Source organism: Sugiyamaella lignohabitans, chromosome B (assembly GCF_001640025.1).
Source record: "Sugiyamaella lignohabitans strain CBS 10342 chromosome B, complete sequence".
NCBI classification, from domain to species: Eukaryota; Fungi; Ascomycota; class Dipodascomycetes; order Dipodascales; family Trichomonascaceae; genus Sugiyamaella; species Sugiyamaella lignohabitans.
In genome coordinates this window covers 404,372-423,307 of record NC_031674.1, presented here as the reverse complement: position 1 = coordinate 423,307, position 18,936 = coordinate 404,372, and the positions used below count along the sequence as shown (strand labels likewise).

The 18,936-nt window shown below is 44.8% G+C and overlaps 6 protein-coding genes across 6 annotated transcripts; 4 read left to right on the top strand and 2 right to left on the bottom strand.

Annotated features, from left to right (window-relative positions):
• Positions 1-2,240: 2,240 nt before the first annotated feature.
• On the top strand, positions 2,241-4,694 carry KIP3 (tubulin-dependent ATPase KIP3; the record flags this gene model as incomplete). Its single annotated transcript, XM_018879036.1, has 1 exon — positions 2,241-4,694. One exon carries the CDS (start codon positions 2,241-2,243, stop codon positions 4,692-4,694), a length of 2,454 nt encoding a protein of 817 aa, XP_018736991.1.
• A 548-nt stretch (positions 4,695-5,242) lies between these two features.
• On the top strand, positions 5,243-6,568 carry AWJ20_2108 (2-aminoadipate transaminase; the record flags this gene model as incomplete). Its single annotated transcript, XM_018879035.1, has 1 exon — positions 5,243-6,568. One exon carries the CDS (start codon positions 5,243-5,245, stop codon positions 6,566-6,568), a length of 1,326 nt encoding a protein of 441 aa, XP_018736990.1.
• A 368-nt stretch (positions 6,569-6,936) lies between these two features.
• Positions 6,937-8,706, bottom strand: CLG1 (Clg1p; the record flags this gene model as incomplete). Its single annotated transcript, XM_018879034.1, has 1 exon — positions 6,937-8,706. The coding sequence occupies one exon, from the start codon at positions 8,704-8,706 to the stop codon at positions 6,937-6,939; it is 1,770 nt and encodes a 589-aa protein (XP_018736989.1).
• Positions 8,707-13,734: 5,028 nt separating this feature from the next.
• Positions 13,735-15,504, top strand: AWJ20_2106 (Uric acid-xanthine permease (UAPA transporter); the record flags this gene model as incomplete). The annotated part of the gene is made up of 1 exon (XM_018879033.1): positions 13,735-15,504. The coding sequence occupies one exon, from the start codon at positions 13,735-13,737 to the stop codon at positions 15,502-15,504; it is 1,770 nt and encodes a 589-aa protein (XP_018736988.1).
• Positions 15,505-16,302: 798 nt separating this feature from the next.
• On the top strand, positions 16,303-16,995 carry AWJ20_2105 (uncharacterized protein; the record flags this gene model as incomplete). Its single annotated transcript, XM_018879032.1, has 1 exon — positions 16,303-16,995. One exon carries the CDS (start codon positions 16,303-16,305, stop codon positions 16,993-16,995), a length of 693 nt encoding a protein of 230 aa, XP_018736987.1.
• A 233-nt stretch (positions 16,996-17,228) lies between these two features.
• Positions 17,229-18,782, bottom strand: DJP1 (Djp1p; the record flags this gene model as incomplete). The annotated part of the gene is made up of 1 exon (XM_018879031.1): positions 17,229-18,782. One exon carries the CDS (start codon positions 18,780-18,782, stop codon positions 17,229-17,231), a length of 1,554 nt encoding a protein of 517 aa, XP_018736986.1.
• Between the last annotated feature and the right edge of the window lie 154 nt (positions 18,783-18,936).

Genomic DNA, 18,936 nt, shown 5'->3' with positions numbered 1-18,936 from the left:
ATCTCCAAGCCATGCTGCTCTAGGCTGTCTTATATTCGACCATATGATCTCTCGAGGCTACGAAATATCCTTTTACAACAGCTCATTACTCTACCAGCTGATAGTTCCACTTGGAGATGCGTTCTTTGCTCAAAAATACATAACTCTCTGTGAGCATGTATCGATATCAACACCTGCCCAGAAAAGACGGTATATGAACAACGTCATCCGACTGCATGTTTCTTCTGGTAACGCCGAGGCTGCTTTATATTCATTACGACAAATGGTTGAAGCGAATGCTGGAAAATTGACTCTAGCACGCTCGCTCTATGAAGTCCTTCTTCTTGCCACTTTGGACATGAATGATATGGAGTTTTCCCGACAAGTTATGGAGTATCTTCATAGCTCAGGACCTGTATATGCAAGAACCTGGGGAGTCTTCATGGCCCATGCATGCCAGGCCATGGACTATGAAAATGTTGAATGGGCTTGGAAGACGGCTGGAATTCCTGGCAGAGTAGTATTGAACGACTGGTGCTATGAAAAAATGGTAGAGCTAGGACGTGCTAATGGCGACTTTGCTCTTACAAGATGGGCTCTATTGCGAGAACAAAGACGTAAACAGGCCTTATCAAAACCTGATGATACAAACCATATCAATCACTTTTCTGCTTTAATAGATGCATATGCTGGTAGTGGTGATATTACTGCCTCTCTCAAATTAATGAAGCGAATTGGCGATCGAGGCACCGCCATTCTACGACTACGTGACGTCCCCATTCTAATCAACACATTATCGAATGACTCAAAATTACTTCTAGAGACGTCGAATTACATCCAAAATCTCTTTACCAAGAACAAGGGTTCTACTTTGACTCCTGCTGTTAAAACTCTTTACGTCAATACCGTCCTCAGCGCTTATGTCAATTCAAAGGTTGACCCTAAATTCATTCATGAATTTTACAGCACTGCTATTTTCCATTATAATTTCCACCCTAATGACGACACCATGCTCTGTCTTCTAAAACTTGCACAAAACACACAGGACCATTTCCTGGCTCGCCAAGTGATCCTTCGAGACTGTCAAGCTTTTGGCGTGGCCCGAACCCGTCGTATATTTGAGCTTGCCATTCAAATCAGTCGCGATGCTGGGTCCCACGACGTAGCTGATGAGTATCTTAATCTCATGCGAGCCAGTGGCCTTACTCCCAGAGCATATCTTGAGCACCATTCAAACTAGCTTACTGATCTAACGAGCATTATTTGTATATACCTAATGAATTGATGACTACCCACCACCTAATGGCTATTATCGATATATTCGTCAACAGTTGTCTTCAAAACCTAGAAAACAAAGCAATGCTGTCTCAACAAGTGCAACAGCCATTTCGATAATAGTATATCTAGCTATATCGGTGAAATTATTATCAGTTAATTCTGATGTCATTTCAGATGTTTTACATTCGACCCAATGTTGAGTACATCTTACCGTTGACTGTTGGTGGATGTCAGATAAACAATCTTCTCAAACTTTTAAAAACCAGTCGAATTGTGCGACATCTCGAACCTTGGCAACATTTTAGATTATCTACAATCCATTGGCATTAGATTATTTGTGATTCCTCGCAGTTTACATGTGCAGCATCAGCAGGTACCCTGCATAGAACATGTCGATCATACAGATCATCTAGCCTTACCCAATATGCGCGCGGCTGAAATGTAAACATACACATTCCGAATGGGGCAATACAGATGCAATCCATCAACAAACAGTGTTTTGATAACACAGATCACATTTGAGGGAAGCAATTCTTGACCACTGAGTAACAACAATTCAGCATAAAAACTTTGTAGGGAGTGAAGCAGATAAATCAAAAGAAAGGCAGTCAATAGAGCATCTACCAACGGAGATGTCTAGCACGGAGTCGTCCATTTCTGTGGCAGGTAAGTGTTAAATGATACTGGAGAAAGAAAGTTGAGAACGGCATGGATAGAAAAGACAAATACTAACATAGAAAGTGCGAGTTAGACCCTTTACTTCAAATGAATTAGTACATCTCCAACATGTTTCAAATGAGCCTGTGTTTCTTGGTGACGGGAATTTAGCAGGTAATAATGGTGGAGATGGACCGAGTGGTGGACCAGGAAGCGCTATGGCTTTCACACACAGATATCCTGGTAAGTCAATTCGAAAGATTATTAATGTTGTTGACGACAAAATGCTTATATTTGACCCTCCTGAGAATAATCCTATGGTGAAAATGCAACAGGCGCTCTTTAATGGAGGTGGTGGTAACAGCAATGGCAGTGGTTCTTCAAGCAGCAATGGAATGAGGCAGAATAGAATCAGAGAACACAGATTTGTATTTGATAGGTTATTTGACGACACTGCTACTCAGAATGATGTATACTGTCACACTACTCGACCACTTTTAGATAATGTTCTGGATGGCTATAATGCCACAGTATTTGCATATGGAGCTACTGGCTGCGGTAAAACTCATACAATCAGTGGTAACCCCAGCCAACCAGGTATTATATTCTTAACGATGAAAGAGCTTTTCGAGAGAATTGATGCATTACGTGATACAAAAACCATCGACCTGAGTCTCTCTTATTTAGAGATTTACAACGAAACCATTCGAGACTTGTTAGAACCAGCTGGGTCTGGACCAGGTCCTAAGAGAATACTACAGCTCAGAGAAAACGCCGATAAACGTATTTCAGTGTCAAATTTAAGTTCCCATAAGCCAGAAAATGTCGACCAGGTTATGGACATGATTTTACAGGGCAACCAAAACAGAACCATGTCACCAACAGAAGCCAATGCTGTATCATCACGGTCGCATGCTGTTTTACAAATCAACATTACTCAAAAAGCTCGTACCGCTGAATTGAGTGAAGCCCATACTTTTGCTACTCTGTCAATTATTGATTTGGCAGGCAGTGAACGTGCATCCGCTACAAAAAACAGAGGCGAACGCCTAATCGAGGGTGCTAACATTAACAAATCACTACTAGCACTCGGAAATTGCATTAACGCTCTATGTGACCCTCGTCAAAGAGGTCATGTTCCATATAGAGACTCTAAACTGACAAGACTGCTGAAATTCTCGCTGGGAGGGAATTGCAAAACAGTCATGATAGTTTGTGTCAGCCCGTCCAGCCAACATTATGACGAAACTTTAAATACCCTTAAATATGCTGACCGGGCCAAGAAAATCAAAACCAAAGTATCAAGAAACCAGCATAGTCTTGATCGTCATGTCGGTTCTTATTTGAAGATGATTACTGAGCAACGAGCAGAGATCGAAGAACTCCGTAATCGAGAAGCCAAGGTGATTCAAGAAGCTCTCGACAAGGATAGAATGACAAGAGAAAAGCGTCTCAAGGCTCTTGAAGAAGCTCTTGAAAGCTTGGATGCTGCCGTTGAGAAGAGTCGTTCCGAGTATTCGAATAAATCTGTATGCATCTCAAAACTTAGGACTCTATCTCTACAAATAAGTCAGATCGACGCAATTGCAGAAGCTCTGGTAGAAAACTCTAAACAGTATCAGCTTCCTGGGATGGAAGTTTTCCAGAGTGCTCTTCAGATGGCCAAGAACAAGGCTACGGCAGAGCAGGGGAAAATTCAGCAATATTTGCAGTCTATCAACGCCAGCCAGGCAATCGACTCTGCCGCAACTATTCTCAGTCGACGTCTCCAAGAAACTTCAGGCTGGTCAAAGCAAGATTCTACAAATTTTGAAAATTATCTGAATTGGAAGAAATCTAGCTTGGAGAACGAACTTCTACAAAAGTCTTTGACTGGTACCCCTAGTGCGATCTCGCTAAATGTCGTAGCTAGATTATTATTCAAATGCATAGGCAGACTTGAAAGTTTGCGATCTCAGCCAGGAGAAATCATCGCTGGAGAAGTCACTCTTCTCACCAAAGAATTATTGAATGACATGGAACGATCGAATATTTTGACTGAGCCTACTGGCTGTGAGTCGAATGCGTTTGATTTGTCTCTTCTTAATCAACCACAACAGCCTCTTTTGCACACATCTTCCGTCATGAACAATGTTGTGCACATGACCGCATCCCCAAAGAGACTCTCATCATCTCGCAGAGTATCAATTCTGAAGAAAAAGTCTCCTCGGCTTTTGCGTCGCAGTTCTGTATTAATGAGAGCCAGCTCTCCTTTAAAGCCTCGTAAAACATCTAAACGAGTTAGATGGGAGGATAGTGAAGATACAGATAGTCTGGCAAATGACATGACTGAGAGTGCTAGTGATATGGGTCTATCAGACTCGTCTATGAGTGTTGACCGCTCTACACCTACAGTGGCTCCTCTTACCGATCCCAGAGTCACTAGACTGATGAGCCCACTCCGCGAAGTTACTCTCGATAGTGATATCAATTCTTCAATCGATTACTCTGTTTCTCATCCGTCAGGTATGGGAAAGAAAATAGGACCACGAAGCGACCTCACTCGTCGTTCTTTGAACAAGCCACGACCATCCATTTTAGGAATTAACAAGCATGCTCCAGGTAGGGTTGAGAAAGAAAATAGCAGCAGCCCGATTTCGTCACTTGACAATCAGAGCATTCTGCTGTCACCAAGCAGCACCCCTCCTGTGCCTACATTGTCATCCCGCTCGTCAGGAACTCCGTTCCATCTGGCAGCAACAGCTTCTTCATCCATGAAGCAAAACCTTCGAAGATCGTAATGTACTAAATACAGATAATGTTTTGATGAGATGTTAAATTTGTCCTGTTTCTCTTCCGTAAGTCGTACTGAAGATAGTCAGTTAACAGCTGGTAGTAAAAAATTATAGAATTATTTGGATCAGCAAACCCATCTACAGTCTGTGTGATGCCAATATTCAACACAGAGAACTAATATCTGAATTATTGCAATAATAAACAACATTCAAGCGAAATATCGCTTGAAATAATATTATATTATAATATTATTTTGAGACCCTCGCGTTGATCCTGGCAGATCCTCGCATGTTAGTCTTAAATGAACAAATGAACCGAAGTTTAGATTTGTGCTATACAGACTCAACTAACTACGATTACTGGAAAATTTTTGCTTCTTTCGAGTCTCTCAGTTTTAAAGTTATAGGAAAAGGTTTTATGGCCCTCGCCCCCATTTCTGATGGCACTTTATTCCTAACCCGCGTTTTAATTCACGTGATATGACTTCAATTCATACTGAAACGTCTTTTGACTTACTGGCAATTTTCTAAAGTTAAACAATAATTCATTACCAATGAGTGTATCAAAAGTCAAAAAGGTAAACTTCTTTAGGGGTCACCCAAGCAACAGTCTATTAGGACCGTCGTCTCATTATGTTCTTAAAGCGAGTGAGAACGTATTAAGTCCAGCTCATAGACCAGGTGACGATGACGATGAAGATAGACATCCGTTAACATATGGAAGTGACCCAGGATCTCTCACAGTGAGAAAGCAGATTGCCAAGTGGACATATCCAGATCTATCAGCTGATAAAGAGCAGATATATGCTGATAGTATAAACTTGACAAATGGTGCGAGTTTTGGCGCAGGTGGTGCTCTCTTGCAATGTACTTCTGCTCACTCAGGCTTCACCAAACAAGCATTTATCGTGTCTCCTACATATTTCTTAATTAATTCAGTATTTTTGGATGCTGGATTTGCCGACAAATTCTCCCCAATTGAGCAAAGAGCTGATGGAAGTATCGACTTGGTGGCCTTGGAGAAACTTCTGGTCCATTTCGATAAAGAGCCAGAGGTTTCATATGAAGATGCGGCCAAGTATATTCAAGATGATTCAAGACCCCGTAGGAAACTTTACAAGTATGTAATGTATCTTGTACCTACATTCTCAAATCCTCGAGGAACTGTCATACCACTATCAGACAGATTGAAATTGCTTGAACTTGCTAGAGCTCACGATATGTTGCTATTATGCGATGATGTATATGATTGGTTGTATTACAAGGCGGATTCGATTAACGATTTACCGCCGAGATTAGTGACTTTGGATCGAGAAAGTACAACCGATAGCTCCTCTTATGGCAATACAATTTCAAATTGTACATTTTCTAAACTTGTAGGACCAGGTTTACGAGTTGGTTGGCAGGAGACAGTATCTCCACGATTGGCACAACAGCTGTGCCAAGGAGGGGCTGTTCGTTCCGGAGGAACACCTGCTCACCTTAATACGATGTTAGTGGGATCCTTACTTTCTCTAGGATATATGGAGTCTATTCTGAAAGACTTACGTTCAGTTTTTGGGGATCGTTCTAAGCACATGAGACAAGACTTCGAAAAGTATCTTCCCCAAGGAACCCAGATTGAGGGAGGAGAAGGAGGTTATTTCTTTTGGGTAACCTTACCAGAAGAGTATAATGGACGAGCCATTGCTGAGCAATGCTTAAAGAAAAATGTTGTTCTCGCGGAAGCGCACAATTTTCAAGTCGCTCATGGTCCAACTCCAAGGGTGCCTATTAACGATAATAGCTTTAGAATATGCTTCGCCTACCATACAGTTGAAGAATCGCAACAGGGTATTCAGGTATGGGGAGAGGTGTGTGAAGAAAACAAGAATAAATAAATGTATATCCTTCGCATCCAAAATACCGCCACACTAGTTGTTATTGAATCAATCAATTTCTATAGAATTTATTTAATTTAAAAAGATAAATTTCAGTCAACAATTTTCAACAAAAAACTAAAAAAAGAAAAACCATTTGTAATAATTGTACTCTTTTTGCCAAAGATAGTACAGACTACCAGAATCAAGATTCCAACCGGGAAGAACATTAAAAGACAAAAAGATTAAACGAAAAGAAGAGAAAGGAACCATTAAAACACACAACAAAAATTAGGGCACTATTATCGAAAGGAAAAAAAAAACTTTTTGTCTAAGCCATAAGACTATAGACGTATTCAGGTAGAATAGAAAGAAGTCAACAATTGAGCTCAACAGGCTACAACTGAGGATCCAAACCACTGGCCATTGTGAATGGCAGGTTGTTTGATAGGTTCAAAAACACATAAACTGCAAGAACAACCAGCTAAGTGGTTATAAGCAGCCATGTAATGGGATTGAGGGTATTGATGATGATGAGCATGATGGTGATGAGTTGGGTAGTTATAGTAAGCTCCAGGTATAGCCCTTCGGTTATAAGAGGCAGAGTCAACAGCCTTTTCTTCGTCATAGGCAGATGTTCCTGGGATAGCAAATGACTGCTGGAAATAGGACACAAAAGGTTCACTAGTGTTACTGGTTACAGCGGCAAGTGCAGCAGACGAATGTTGTTGTGAGGCACTACGACGACCAGACGATATGGCATTGACAGGAGTGTTGTTTGCTGTCTCGTACCATTTAGGAATAGTATAAGTAGCTCTACGAGGACTGTTACTACGAGGGGATGAATCCCGTGAATAGTACACAGGAGAGGTTGGTGAAGGTAATCCATCGCTGTACTTCTCCTTAGCCTCGGATCGGTAGGGAGACATCTGTTTAACAGTAGCAGCAGCAACAGCAGCTGCCTTTGAAGACATGTAAACTTTCCAGCAGTGATTCCACTTTTGCCAGCCTTTAAGGTCATTTTGGTTCAGGGATAAACTCCATTGGATTTCTCTGAGCCATTGTGCCTCGACTGTAGTTAACTCCTTGACAGGAATACCAGTGGCCTCATTCCACGATTTGTTTGTAAAAGTATTGTCATCGTGAAACTTATTTGCCAATAAAAGAGCAACTACAAGCACGGTATAGACTACTGAAGAGTCGCATTCGACAACTGTAGGTTTGGAAATGGCCCATTTCTTTGACAGGTACACCAAAGCTAGAATAATCGTCGATTTAGGTAATCTAGTAGCAGTGAGAACCTGACAAACAAACTTTTTATAGGCAGTAAACGAGGGATTATCCCATGTAAACTGGTTAGTAGATGCCATAGGTACCATAATGCCAAAAGCCATTGTTGAGAGGAAATCTGACATTTGGTCGATTTCGTAGTCTAAAGTAGCAGAAACTCCACCAGTTGGAGGCTGGGCTTGGGCCTGGGCTGCTGCAGCAGCACCTGCTGGTGCTGTTCCATTAACACTGTGACCAGTTCCTGGAGCAGAAACACCAGTTTGTCCAACCACGGGGGCAATAGCCGGACCCAAAGCAGGTCTTAGACCATTAGAGGAACCAGCGGGTGCCATATGTGGAGCCATTTGATCTAAAGGCACAGTAGGAACAAAAAACGTTGTTCCGTTGGACGAAAATGAAGTAGCATGATGGTGTCTGGTATGCGATTGATGGGGTCCTGGTTGGGATTGTGGCTGATGGGCATAAACATGAGTCTGAGGCATTTGCAGCTGTAACTGAGGTTGAGACTGTAGTTGATGAGGAAGATGGGCCTGAACAGATGACGACTGGGCTTGTCGTTGTTGTTGATAGTCCTGATAATCTTGACTATGCTGCTGGGCTTGAGCCTGAGCCTGAGCTTGAGCTTGAGCCTGAGCATGGGCTCTAGCCTGCTGTTGCAGTTGTTGATATCGGATAGACTGTTTATAAGGATAGTCGTAAGGAGCCGAGATAGCTTGAGCAGGAGCTACCATGCCATATGAATAAGGCTGAGGAGGAGCAGGATTGGAAGCATATCTGGTAGCAGGCATGTTATGACCATAAGCTGGGTGGTTGACTAAGTAGTCAGGTGGAGTGACCATCTGATCATTATAATAAGGTAAGCCAGGCATATTGGATGCGGAAACGGATAAACGGAGGGAAGTGAAGAAAAAAAAAAATCGGTCCGACCGGAGGGAAAAAAAAAGGTAAGAAACGATTCTTAGAAGACGAAAAACTTAATGAAAAGCTCGTCAAATGGGATTTATGAGTCAAACAAATGCGTAATGTTTTATAAAGACGTTTTTTACGCAGTTTGTAACAAAAGTATTTTTTGTTCTTTCGGATGTCGAAACAAAGTCAAAGCCAGTACTTCTCAGAAAGAAAAAGAATGAAACAATATCCAACAAAAACAACTAACACGGTTGAATACACAGGGATAAACTAATTAAAGCCTCTCTGTTGGTGATAGATGAAGATGTTGATACTCAGTGGACAGACTACTAAACTGGCTACCTCAAAAGTAACTCGAGTCTTTATGATAAGAGGAAAAAAAATCAAATAAAAAATATTTCCTAGCAAATCCTCCACATGAGCAAGTAACAATATCTGACAAATTCAAATCCAAAACTTATCTTTCGTTTTTTAATATATTTTAGAAAAAGTATTGTCGGAAGTGTTGCTTTTTAATATTTTTCTCTTCCACTACTTCCTTCTTCTGTTCCTTGAATTCTTTATTTTTCTAACAGAAATTAAAAGAGGGGGGGTTAAAAATTAAAACACTCAAAAATGGAATACTCCGCTTTTTGAGATGTTAATAATTTTTTTGAATGGTTTGGCCAACGACCAGAGCGTTCTGAAGAAAAAAAAAAAAAAAAAAAAAAAAAAAAAAAAAAGAAGAAGAAGAAGAAAGAGAAAAAATAAGAACAACAAGCAGGAAGCGTAACTAAACCTCGTTGAGTGCTTTTTTTTTTCCGCACCACTCAAATTCGGTAGCCCTGTGCCCTGCTTATTATTTTTTATTTCTCTACGACCCCATGTGCTTGAGCTTCTGCTTGCTGACACGACGCTGGCTATGGCTCAAGCTGAATTTATTACTATGCATAAGAGGTGCGGCCACTGAGTCACTAAATTAAACTCCCAACTGCACGTAATGTATGGTGATAGCTGTTGAATAAGGTGGCGATACGCTGGTAATTAAGTAGTCCAGCCCTACTAGTTCGTTTGCGGCTGCTCGGGCTTAGTTTGCGGATAACCAGCCGGGTATGCAGCAGCAGGTTTGCTGCCCGACCTCTAATTGTGGGTCACCGGCGTCAACTTGCTGGGGCAAACAAGCCCACTACCATCTGGCCCCAACATGCATACCTAGCAAGCCACGTTTCGGCGCTAAGCCCCCTAGTCTCGTAGCCTTTGGGGGCCCGTGCATGTGCCTATTCTGGCCAAACTGGCAGCAACCACGCAACTGAGAACAAGCCGCTAGCCCCGGGTGGAATGTGCGGGACCGGCGCGGGACCCGTGCGGGACTCGATGTAACAAACAGACTGGTCGCTGTTGTGGACCCGTGTTATCCAGTCCATGACTCAAAAGTTAAAAATTTATTTTCCATCAGCGCCTCCTTGTTAATAGATTAGCCCTCCTGTTAGCAATAGAGAACCGAAAAACTCCGATAAAAGTGGCCTGTCTCCACACTCAAACGGCACTCGGCTGGCAGCCAATGGCGGCTGAACGAATTATGGGGTTGACTGTTACATAATCCGCCGAACCAGTGACCGTGCCAGTGACAGGACGTGCCATCGCCCCACCCCCGCTGTCACTGTCATCCGGCGAGCTGTTCACTCGCTCGGACAGTTCGGCCTCTGGCGCCTATTATATACATTAAACTGTATTATTTGAACCACCATAATACACATGCATGTGATCACAGCCCAGCTGACTGACCGTCTCCCCTCTTATATAATAACCGCCACCAGAAAACTCCTCCAGTTGAAGCAGGCTAGTACGGTCTAACCCCACCAAACTTCACCTGACTCCAGTCCAGCCAACAAACCACGAACCAACCGGTCTATGTTCACACAACTATCACCACCTACCCCTCATAGAGGGGTAGCTGCCGCGACGTCATGTCATGCACAAAGAGGCACCGATCGGCGCTTCCCCTGATTTTCCCCAGCTGGTCGTCAGTGGGGTCAAGTGGGGCGGGCAAGGCGGGGGCCATGGACTCGGCGACACTCCGGGGTGACGGCCCTGCCTCCGGCGGCTGGGGCTCCGCCCCAGACCCTGGTTGCTCCTGCTTCGCAGGAGAGGCCCCGACTGTCGACGAACCGACTCGAGCGGAGCGAGAGGAGCAGCGGGGTCTGGGGCGGAGCCCCAGCCGCCGGAGGCAGCCCCAGCCAGTACAGTGCGTAATAATTGAATTGTTTTTTGATCCTAGATTTGTTGTTTTTTGGCAGGGCCCGTCCGGTTCACCGGTCAGTACTTGTCGGCTGCCTGGGCTGAGACGATGTAGAGTCTGGCGTCCTGGACTTGAACGTACGCTGATATTAGTTTGTTGTCTTGGGCAATGGGCCAGCAGTGGTCGCCTGCTGATAATGTGACGGCGGTCAGCATCAACGCTCCGGGGAACGTTTGTTGTTTGGTGGTGTCGTCATTGCCAGGATAAAATACTGCGGCAGTAGTGCCGTCGGTGACGAGGATTCTGGGAACTCTGATGTCGGTTTGGGACGGTTGCTGAAGTAGGAAACTCACAAAATCCATGTAATTTTGTGAGCTGACTCCGTCGTTGTAGCTGCACTGCATTTCCATGGAAAATAGTGCCTTGGATTTTGAGAAATTGGTCCATGATGGATCCGTTGATCGTTGCTGAGGAAAGAAATTAGTATTCGGGTTAGATCTCTGAGTACTTGGCAAAAAATACGCCGGAAATGTAGACTCTGGGAAAGGGGCCGTGAGACTGCTCGAGGCGGCTGGTTTGGAGAAGAACTTGGCAAACTCTGATGAGAATGGGTTAAATTTCGCCAGAAACCCTCGCTCGGCAAGTCCGCGATCATCTGATAGTTGAAAATCATTACCATTTCCAAATTGAATGGATTCAAATGTGTAGCTCGTAGCACTGCTCGGTGCACTCGACTGTTTCAGTTTTTCGATGTCCAGCTGCGTCACAGCCTCAATAATGGTCTTATTTACTCGGACGGATTGTACGAGCGCTTGAGTGCAATTACTAATTTTTTCATATTTTAGCGGTCGGTGGCTCGTAATTTCAAACCCACTATTCTGGTCTCGACCACCAACTGGTTGCTCGGGGATTAGACCAGCTGCCAAATCCACGTCGAGTCCGACAAGTTCCTGCTCGGGTCGCGTCACTTGAATGATTTCCGACTTGGTCACATTGGAGAGGTTATCCAAATGTGCAATTATTCCCCTCGCTATCTCGCCATCTTCGGTCGGAGCAAGATCAATTGCTGCTCGAACATTGCCATCCACAAGATGTTTGTGCATGTCAACAACCTGTTCAACAGTAGTTGTATTTTGTAAGTCTACTGTGATAGCAGGAGTTCCTTCGTAGTACCCGAATGGAAATCCTAGCAACCCATCTGGACAGTTCAAGCCCTCATAACTGGCTGGAAGGGCCAGCCATTCAATACACGGAGCCTTGTCAATGACCTCAATATCATTGTCAGTCCCCCTGGCAATCCCAGCAAGCAACCCAAACAATATAATTATGAAGGACATCTTCTAAGAAAAGCTATCAATAGAAGTGAATTAGCTTTGAATTTTGCTGAGCTCATGTCACTGTGCCTGACATCTCATCTCATAATGATCAACTGACATATTGAAGTTGGACCCTGATCCAGGAGGAATAATGATTATGCTGCTCGGCATGCTTCTGACATTCTTACATTCTGTTTTTTTTCCTTGCTGTATGTTTGTTTTTTGTTTTTGTTTTCGTTTCTATTTCTATTTCTATTTCTGTTGTTTACTTTTTACTTTTCACTTCACTTTTTTTTAATATTATTATATTGTTTTTAGTTGAAGTGATGAACCCCCGCCAACTCCTGCGAAGCAGGAGCAACCAGGGTCTGGGGCGGAGCCCCAGCCGCCGGAGGCAAGAGGGCCCCTCGAGCGGCCGGCCCAGTCTGATATAAATTTTTTTCAGGTAAGACATGACTAGCATATATATGGAATGATACATTAGAATTTCGGGACATTATCATCATCAGAACATGCCGTTGATAAGGTGAAAATCTTTGACTCGGTGCACAGTTGCCGCCGGGATGACGTCGGCCTGAACGCAGAGGGGTCTGATGGAAAATCGGTCCGTCTACACTGTACAAGGTTAATGGCGCAAAAATATATAGCTAGAAGGAGGCATTATTATTTACGCTAAAAGAGCCAGATCAACAGAGTTGAAGTCTGGTTTCTCCTCGGTACAAGATTATCAAGTTTACACAGAGTTCGCGGTTATCTCGTGGTCTGAAAGAAATGAGAGACATTCACAAACCAATCGATTTTGTTGCTTGGACTTACACAATCCACGGTATTGTTATAAAAGACCCACTGGTAGAGTATAGTACGGTTCTCTGAGACATGTCTAACAGTCCTTGCCCAGATAACCCCAGGCATTTTTCTAATTCGCTACTGATACAGGATCTTCACAGGTCTCAAGCAGAGCTCCACCTATCAGCGCGGGTCCTGATACTTGAATAGGAATGTTAAGATAAGGAATGCATATTTTCCAGACAATCTCCATACTAATTCAGACAGCAGGCTGCATATGCCCGCGCACCTGGCCGATCTCTAAGATAATAGAACTTTATACGTTCCCTAGGAACATTGGAAAGTTACAAGTTTGTCGGTCGAATCTTATCAAGAACAAATAATAATTGGTTAGGGTGCATTTACTTATCGGTAACGGGTAATAGATAGGCAAAGGGGAGCGTTAGGTAGCACATGTAGCATCTGCTATGATATAAATTAATAAATCAATGCAAACTCGACTGTGGTATATAAGTCAGCCTGATCTGCTCGTAAATATTTGAAATTTCAGATCAAACCAACTCCAAACAATAGAACGGTCAGAACTGGCATCGATTTTATTTCGATCAACGACCACCATCAAATAGTTTGTAGAAAACCTATTCAAAACTATTGTACAACAAACAACCATGACGGCTAGTAATAATATCATTGATCCCGTAGTGGTATATGCCGACGAGGAGGAACTTCCTCATCCTATTGCCCAGACTAAAACGGCCACTACCATTCGATCCACTGCCGAAACTATTAGACGTAAAATCACTACTAGAGAAGGTATTCTTGGTGATTTTGACTATGCATATTTATTTACTCCCCGAATCCCTTTCTACACATCGATGAAGGAGAGACAGAGCTCCGAGCCTACCAGATCGAGTACGGTATTCTTTGGCTTGAACTCGTCTATTCCACTTTTATTGGGTATTGTTCTTGGTTTACAGCACTGTTTGGCAATGTTGGCTGGTATCATTACCCCACCTATTATTATCTCCTCGATGGCTAACCTTACCACTGAGGACTCTGAATATTTAGTTTCTGCTTCTTTGATTGCATGTGGCTTTCTTTCCATGGTCCAGATTATTCGATTCCGAATCTTGAAAACAAAGTATTATATTGGTACAGGTTTACTGTCTGTAGTCGGTACTTCATTTAGTACTATTTCTGTTGTCAGTACTGCATTCCCTCAATTTTACAAAAACGGATTCTGTCCTAGTGATGCCAACGGCAAGCCATTACCTTGTCCCGATGCATATGGCGCTCTACTTGGAACTTGTGCTGTATGTGGATTAATCGAGGTTCTTCTTTCTTTCTGTCCTCCTAAGATTCTTCAAAAGATTTTCCCTCCACTTGTGACTGGTCCAGTTGTTTTGCTTATTGGAACCAGTCTTGTTCAAAGTGGATTCCAGGACTGGGTTGGTGGTTCTGGATGCGCTACTCCTGGTACTATCTGTCCTTCTCCTGGTGCTCCACACGCACTTCCATGGGGATCTGCTCAATTTATTGGACTCGGATTCCTCGCCTTTGTTTGTATTGTCTTGTGTGAGAAGTGGGGCTCTCCTTTCATGAAGAGTTGTTCTATTGTTATCTCGCTCATTATTGGATGTATTGTTGCTGCTGCCTGTGGATACTTTGACCGTTCCACTATCGATGCTGCTCCCGTTGCCAATTTCATGTGGGTCAAGACTTTCAGGCTCTCGGTCGCTGGTAACATGGTATTGCCGGTGCTGTCTGTGTATATTGTGTGTATGATGGAGACTATTGGTGATGTTACCGCTACTTCAGATGTTAGTCGTCAGCCCGTTGAAGGTGATCTTTACGACTCTCGTATCCAAGGAGGTGTTCTTGCCGATGGTTTGAATTCCATTATTGCTGCTCTTATGACCATCACCCCCATGTCGACCTTTGCCCAGAACAACGGTGTTATTTCCCTGACTCAATGTGCTAACCGTGTTGCTGGTCTTTGGGCCTGTTTCTTCCTCATCATCATGGGCATCTTCTCCAAGTTTGCTGGAGCTATTGTGGCCATCCCCAAGCCGGTTCTTGGTGGTGTCACCACTTTCCTTTTCTCCAGTGTGGCTGTTTCTGGTATCAAGATTATCTCATCAATTCCTTTCACACGAAGAGACAGATTCGTGCTCACTGCTTCGCTCATGTTCGGCTTTGCTGCCTTGTTGGTGCCCAATTGGTTCTCTCAAGTCTTCACTTATCAAGGAGATAACAACAGACTCAAGGGACTTCTTGACGCTGTCATCATTTTCATGGAGACTCCATATTCCATTGCTGGATTTGTGGGTGTCATTGTTAACCTGGTCATCCGCCAGGAATTCGATGTGGCCACCTCCATTGAAGATCTCGACGGCACTGAGAACGTCCACCTGCCAGGCGCCGAGACTGAAAAATAACCCCTTGCTTTTCGTTATAGTTTTACTCATTCCTATTTATGTATTGTCATGTCGTTTAATTAACTGTTTTATTTCTCAAACCGGTTCATTTGCCCCACTATCTCCCCCGCTACCCCTCCAACCATTGCCCCTCGCTCTTCTTGCCCCGCTACCCCTGAAATTACCCACCTAGCGCAGCAGCCCAATGCCAACCCCTACCCTGCAAGATATATAAAACTTTTTCACGACTCGCAGAGCTGCTTCTTCTTTTTCTTTTCTTTTCTTCTCTACACCAGGCAGCGTGGCCGACCGGTTTGAATAGTACCGCTCTGTGCACGAAAGCCGGCCGGCTATGCTGCCTCAGAAGAATTAGCACTTTTGTTAAGCCATTCTTAAAACCATCGCTGTTGGAGGTTGCCGCTGAGAAATCAGGTCCGTGCTGACCCATGAAATGGTGATGACCTAAGCTCTGGCACAGTCTATAACTCCCTAACTCCTCTTGATTCTCAATAGACTCTTTTCTCCGACTTTTTTCTTCCGGGGAGGGTACATGCCTCCGGCGGCCGGGCTCCGCCCGGACCTGGTTGTGCTCGCTTAGCGAGCGGCGTACCCATCCTGGCACCCGTGAAAACAAGTTCTCACCCTCAGTGAGCAGTTTGGACGGGCCAGAACCGCTCGCGAAGCGAGCACAACCAGGTCCGGGCGGAGCCCGGCCGCCGGAGGCACACCCTAACGGCTTTATCTTATCGGTCAGGGTTCGGGCACACAACCCCAGATACAGGGGGTCCATGTCGTGAGATTGCGAACCATTGCTAGACAATGAGTAGAATCGAGACAGCTGCCCTTGAAACGTATTCGGCCTGTGATGTCGCTGATGCGCTGGTGAAGAATGGGCTCGCAGATGGTGGGTTTATTCCCCATCTCGTGCAGCAGTCGCCGGAGAGACCCCCCGAGACCGCAGTGACCGGCCCCGCTTATACAGTTCTGTATGCTCCGATTGACGACCCGCGACCAGCAGTGGCCTCTCATTATATAGATTCGGCTCCAGAGGGGTCTGTAGTGGTTCTGGCGACCACTCCCGACACTCAGCTGTCAACCGCTCCGTATACAACCATCAACAATGCCCTGTATGGCGGGCTCATGTCGACTCGAGCCAAGTTCCTCGGTTGTAAAGGAAGCGTTGTTTTGGGCAAAATAAGAGATATCTCTGAACACCGCAGCCTGAATTATCCTGTATATTCATACGGACTAGGAATTGCTGCTCCCAATAAAGTGGCCAAAGTTGTAGGAGTCAACGTCCCATTAACGGTGCCCTCTTCCGACCTCACGATCCATCCGGGCGACCAGATCGTAGGAGACGAGAATGGCGTGGCCGTCATCCCGCAGCGTCTCCTCCAGAACGTCATCCAAGACATCCCGCCCCGAGTAAAAGCCGACCAACTGGCGGCCGAAGACATCAAAAGCGGGGTCCCAGCGGCCGAGGCGCAAAAAACGAGACGAAAGAACCTCTGATTGGGGTGAGCTCAAGCCTCCGGCGGCTGGGGCTTCGCCCCAGACCCCGTGGCTCCTGCTTCGCAGGAGACTACGTTGGGCAATGGTCTCAGTTGGGAATCCCCCAAGCCCGACTCGAGCGAAGCGAGAGGAGCAGCAGGGTCTGGGGCGGAGCCCCAGCCGCCGGAGGCACGAGGTCGGCGGTGATTATTAGTATTAATTCTATAGGTAACTTTCATATGCTATTGATGTCATCAGTGCGAGGCAGCGGCGCTGGCAGCGGCACTGGCGGCGTCGGCAGACTTTTCGGCGGCCGTCTGGTGCTGGTGCTTGTCTTTCTTCTTCTTTTTGCTGGCAGCAGCCTCGGCCACTAGTTCTTCGAACATCTGTGCTTCGGCCGCCTCTTCGGCAGTGCGTACTGTCGATTTGAAGATGGATCCAATGATGACTAGCGCTTGTGCTCGTTCTAATCGCTTCGACATGGGCACAGATTTGTCGTACAGAACTTGATCACACACCTCACGAAGCACCGATTGGATCTCGTAACGTGATCCGTTCCATGCAGCGGCCAGGATTTTACCTAGTAAAGTACGTTCCATTTCAACACGGCGTTCTTCAGTCCATTCGTCTCCACCTTTCTCTTCAGCACGAGCCATCTCTTGCAACGACGATTGTGCGTCTAACGCACTGGAAATGGTGTTCCAGGTATCCTTGGCAAGAGTTCCTTTCTCTTTAACTCTGCTGAAAAACCCAGAGATTCCTAAGAACTTTTGCGACTTTAAAAGTGTTGAGCCCTTTGAGTAATAAGTATGGCCAATGGCATGCAACAACTCGATACCAAACGACTCCATTTTCAAGTTCTCAGCCTCGAGACGGGTCTTTTCTTTAAATGCATAAGTGACTGCATCGTCTTTGCCGGTCTCTGTCCAAACCGAGATACGGTCAATAAGTTTCACTCTCAGGGTCTCAAGACGCTCGGCTTTGGCCTTTTGACGCTCGATCTCATACTGTTCAAGCTCGGCTTTCTGCTCTTTAGAAAGCGAATTCTTCGACTTCTTGTCTTTTTTCTCCTTTTTCTTTTCAGTAGCTGTTGAAGATGAAGCAGTTGAATGAGCATCGCTATCTGGTCCGGCTGTAATAGCAGCCAGAACTGGTGTACCTTTTCCAGATTTCGTTCCTGGAAGTGGTGAAGTAGCAGCTGGTCTAGCTTCAGCCGCTCCATACGACGGTTGTGGAGATTGAACATTAGGAAACGGGCTGGTGGCTGTAGTAGCACTTCCACTAGGAGAATGACCTCCTGTCTTGGTAGATGCGCTGTTAAGAGGACTGGCTTCAGCAGCTGCTGTAGGGGACAATCCGGAACCACCGGCGCCAGGAGTCGACGTCTTCTCAGCATCGGCCTTGACTTCGGATTTCTTTTCACCGGTAACAAGATCGTCTTCATCGTCGTCTAAAGAAGCGATTTCCATAGTCTTGGTAAGATCTTTTATAAGCGAAATTTCGCCAATTAAGTCTGCAAACGCTTCACCTCCGAAAATCGTCGTGAAAAACTCAGCTGGGTCTTCGAAACCAGCATCTGGAACTGCTTGTTCTTTACCAAATTGATCGTATCTTTTACGTAGGTCGGGATCACTCAGTACTTGATAAGCTTCTCCAATAGCCTGGAACCGTTCATGAGCAGTTGGATCATCCGGGTTCTTGTCAGGGTGATGTCTAATAGCCATCTTACGATAGGCCCGCTTGATATCCAGTTCCGACGCATCGGTCGAAACCTCTAGGATTTCGTAATACGCAGTATCAACAACCATTTTTTCTTCTTCACAGATGTGACTCGTAATTATCGCTCTTAGCTAGGATATTTCAAATTCTACCACCTGGACTTAGTCCCTTCTATCGGTTCAGAGCTCGTATCAAATCCAATTCCGCAGTCTTTCTCCAGAATAAAAAACCACGTTCGATTCT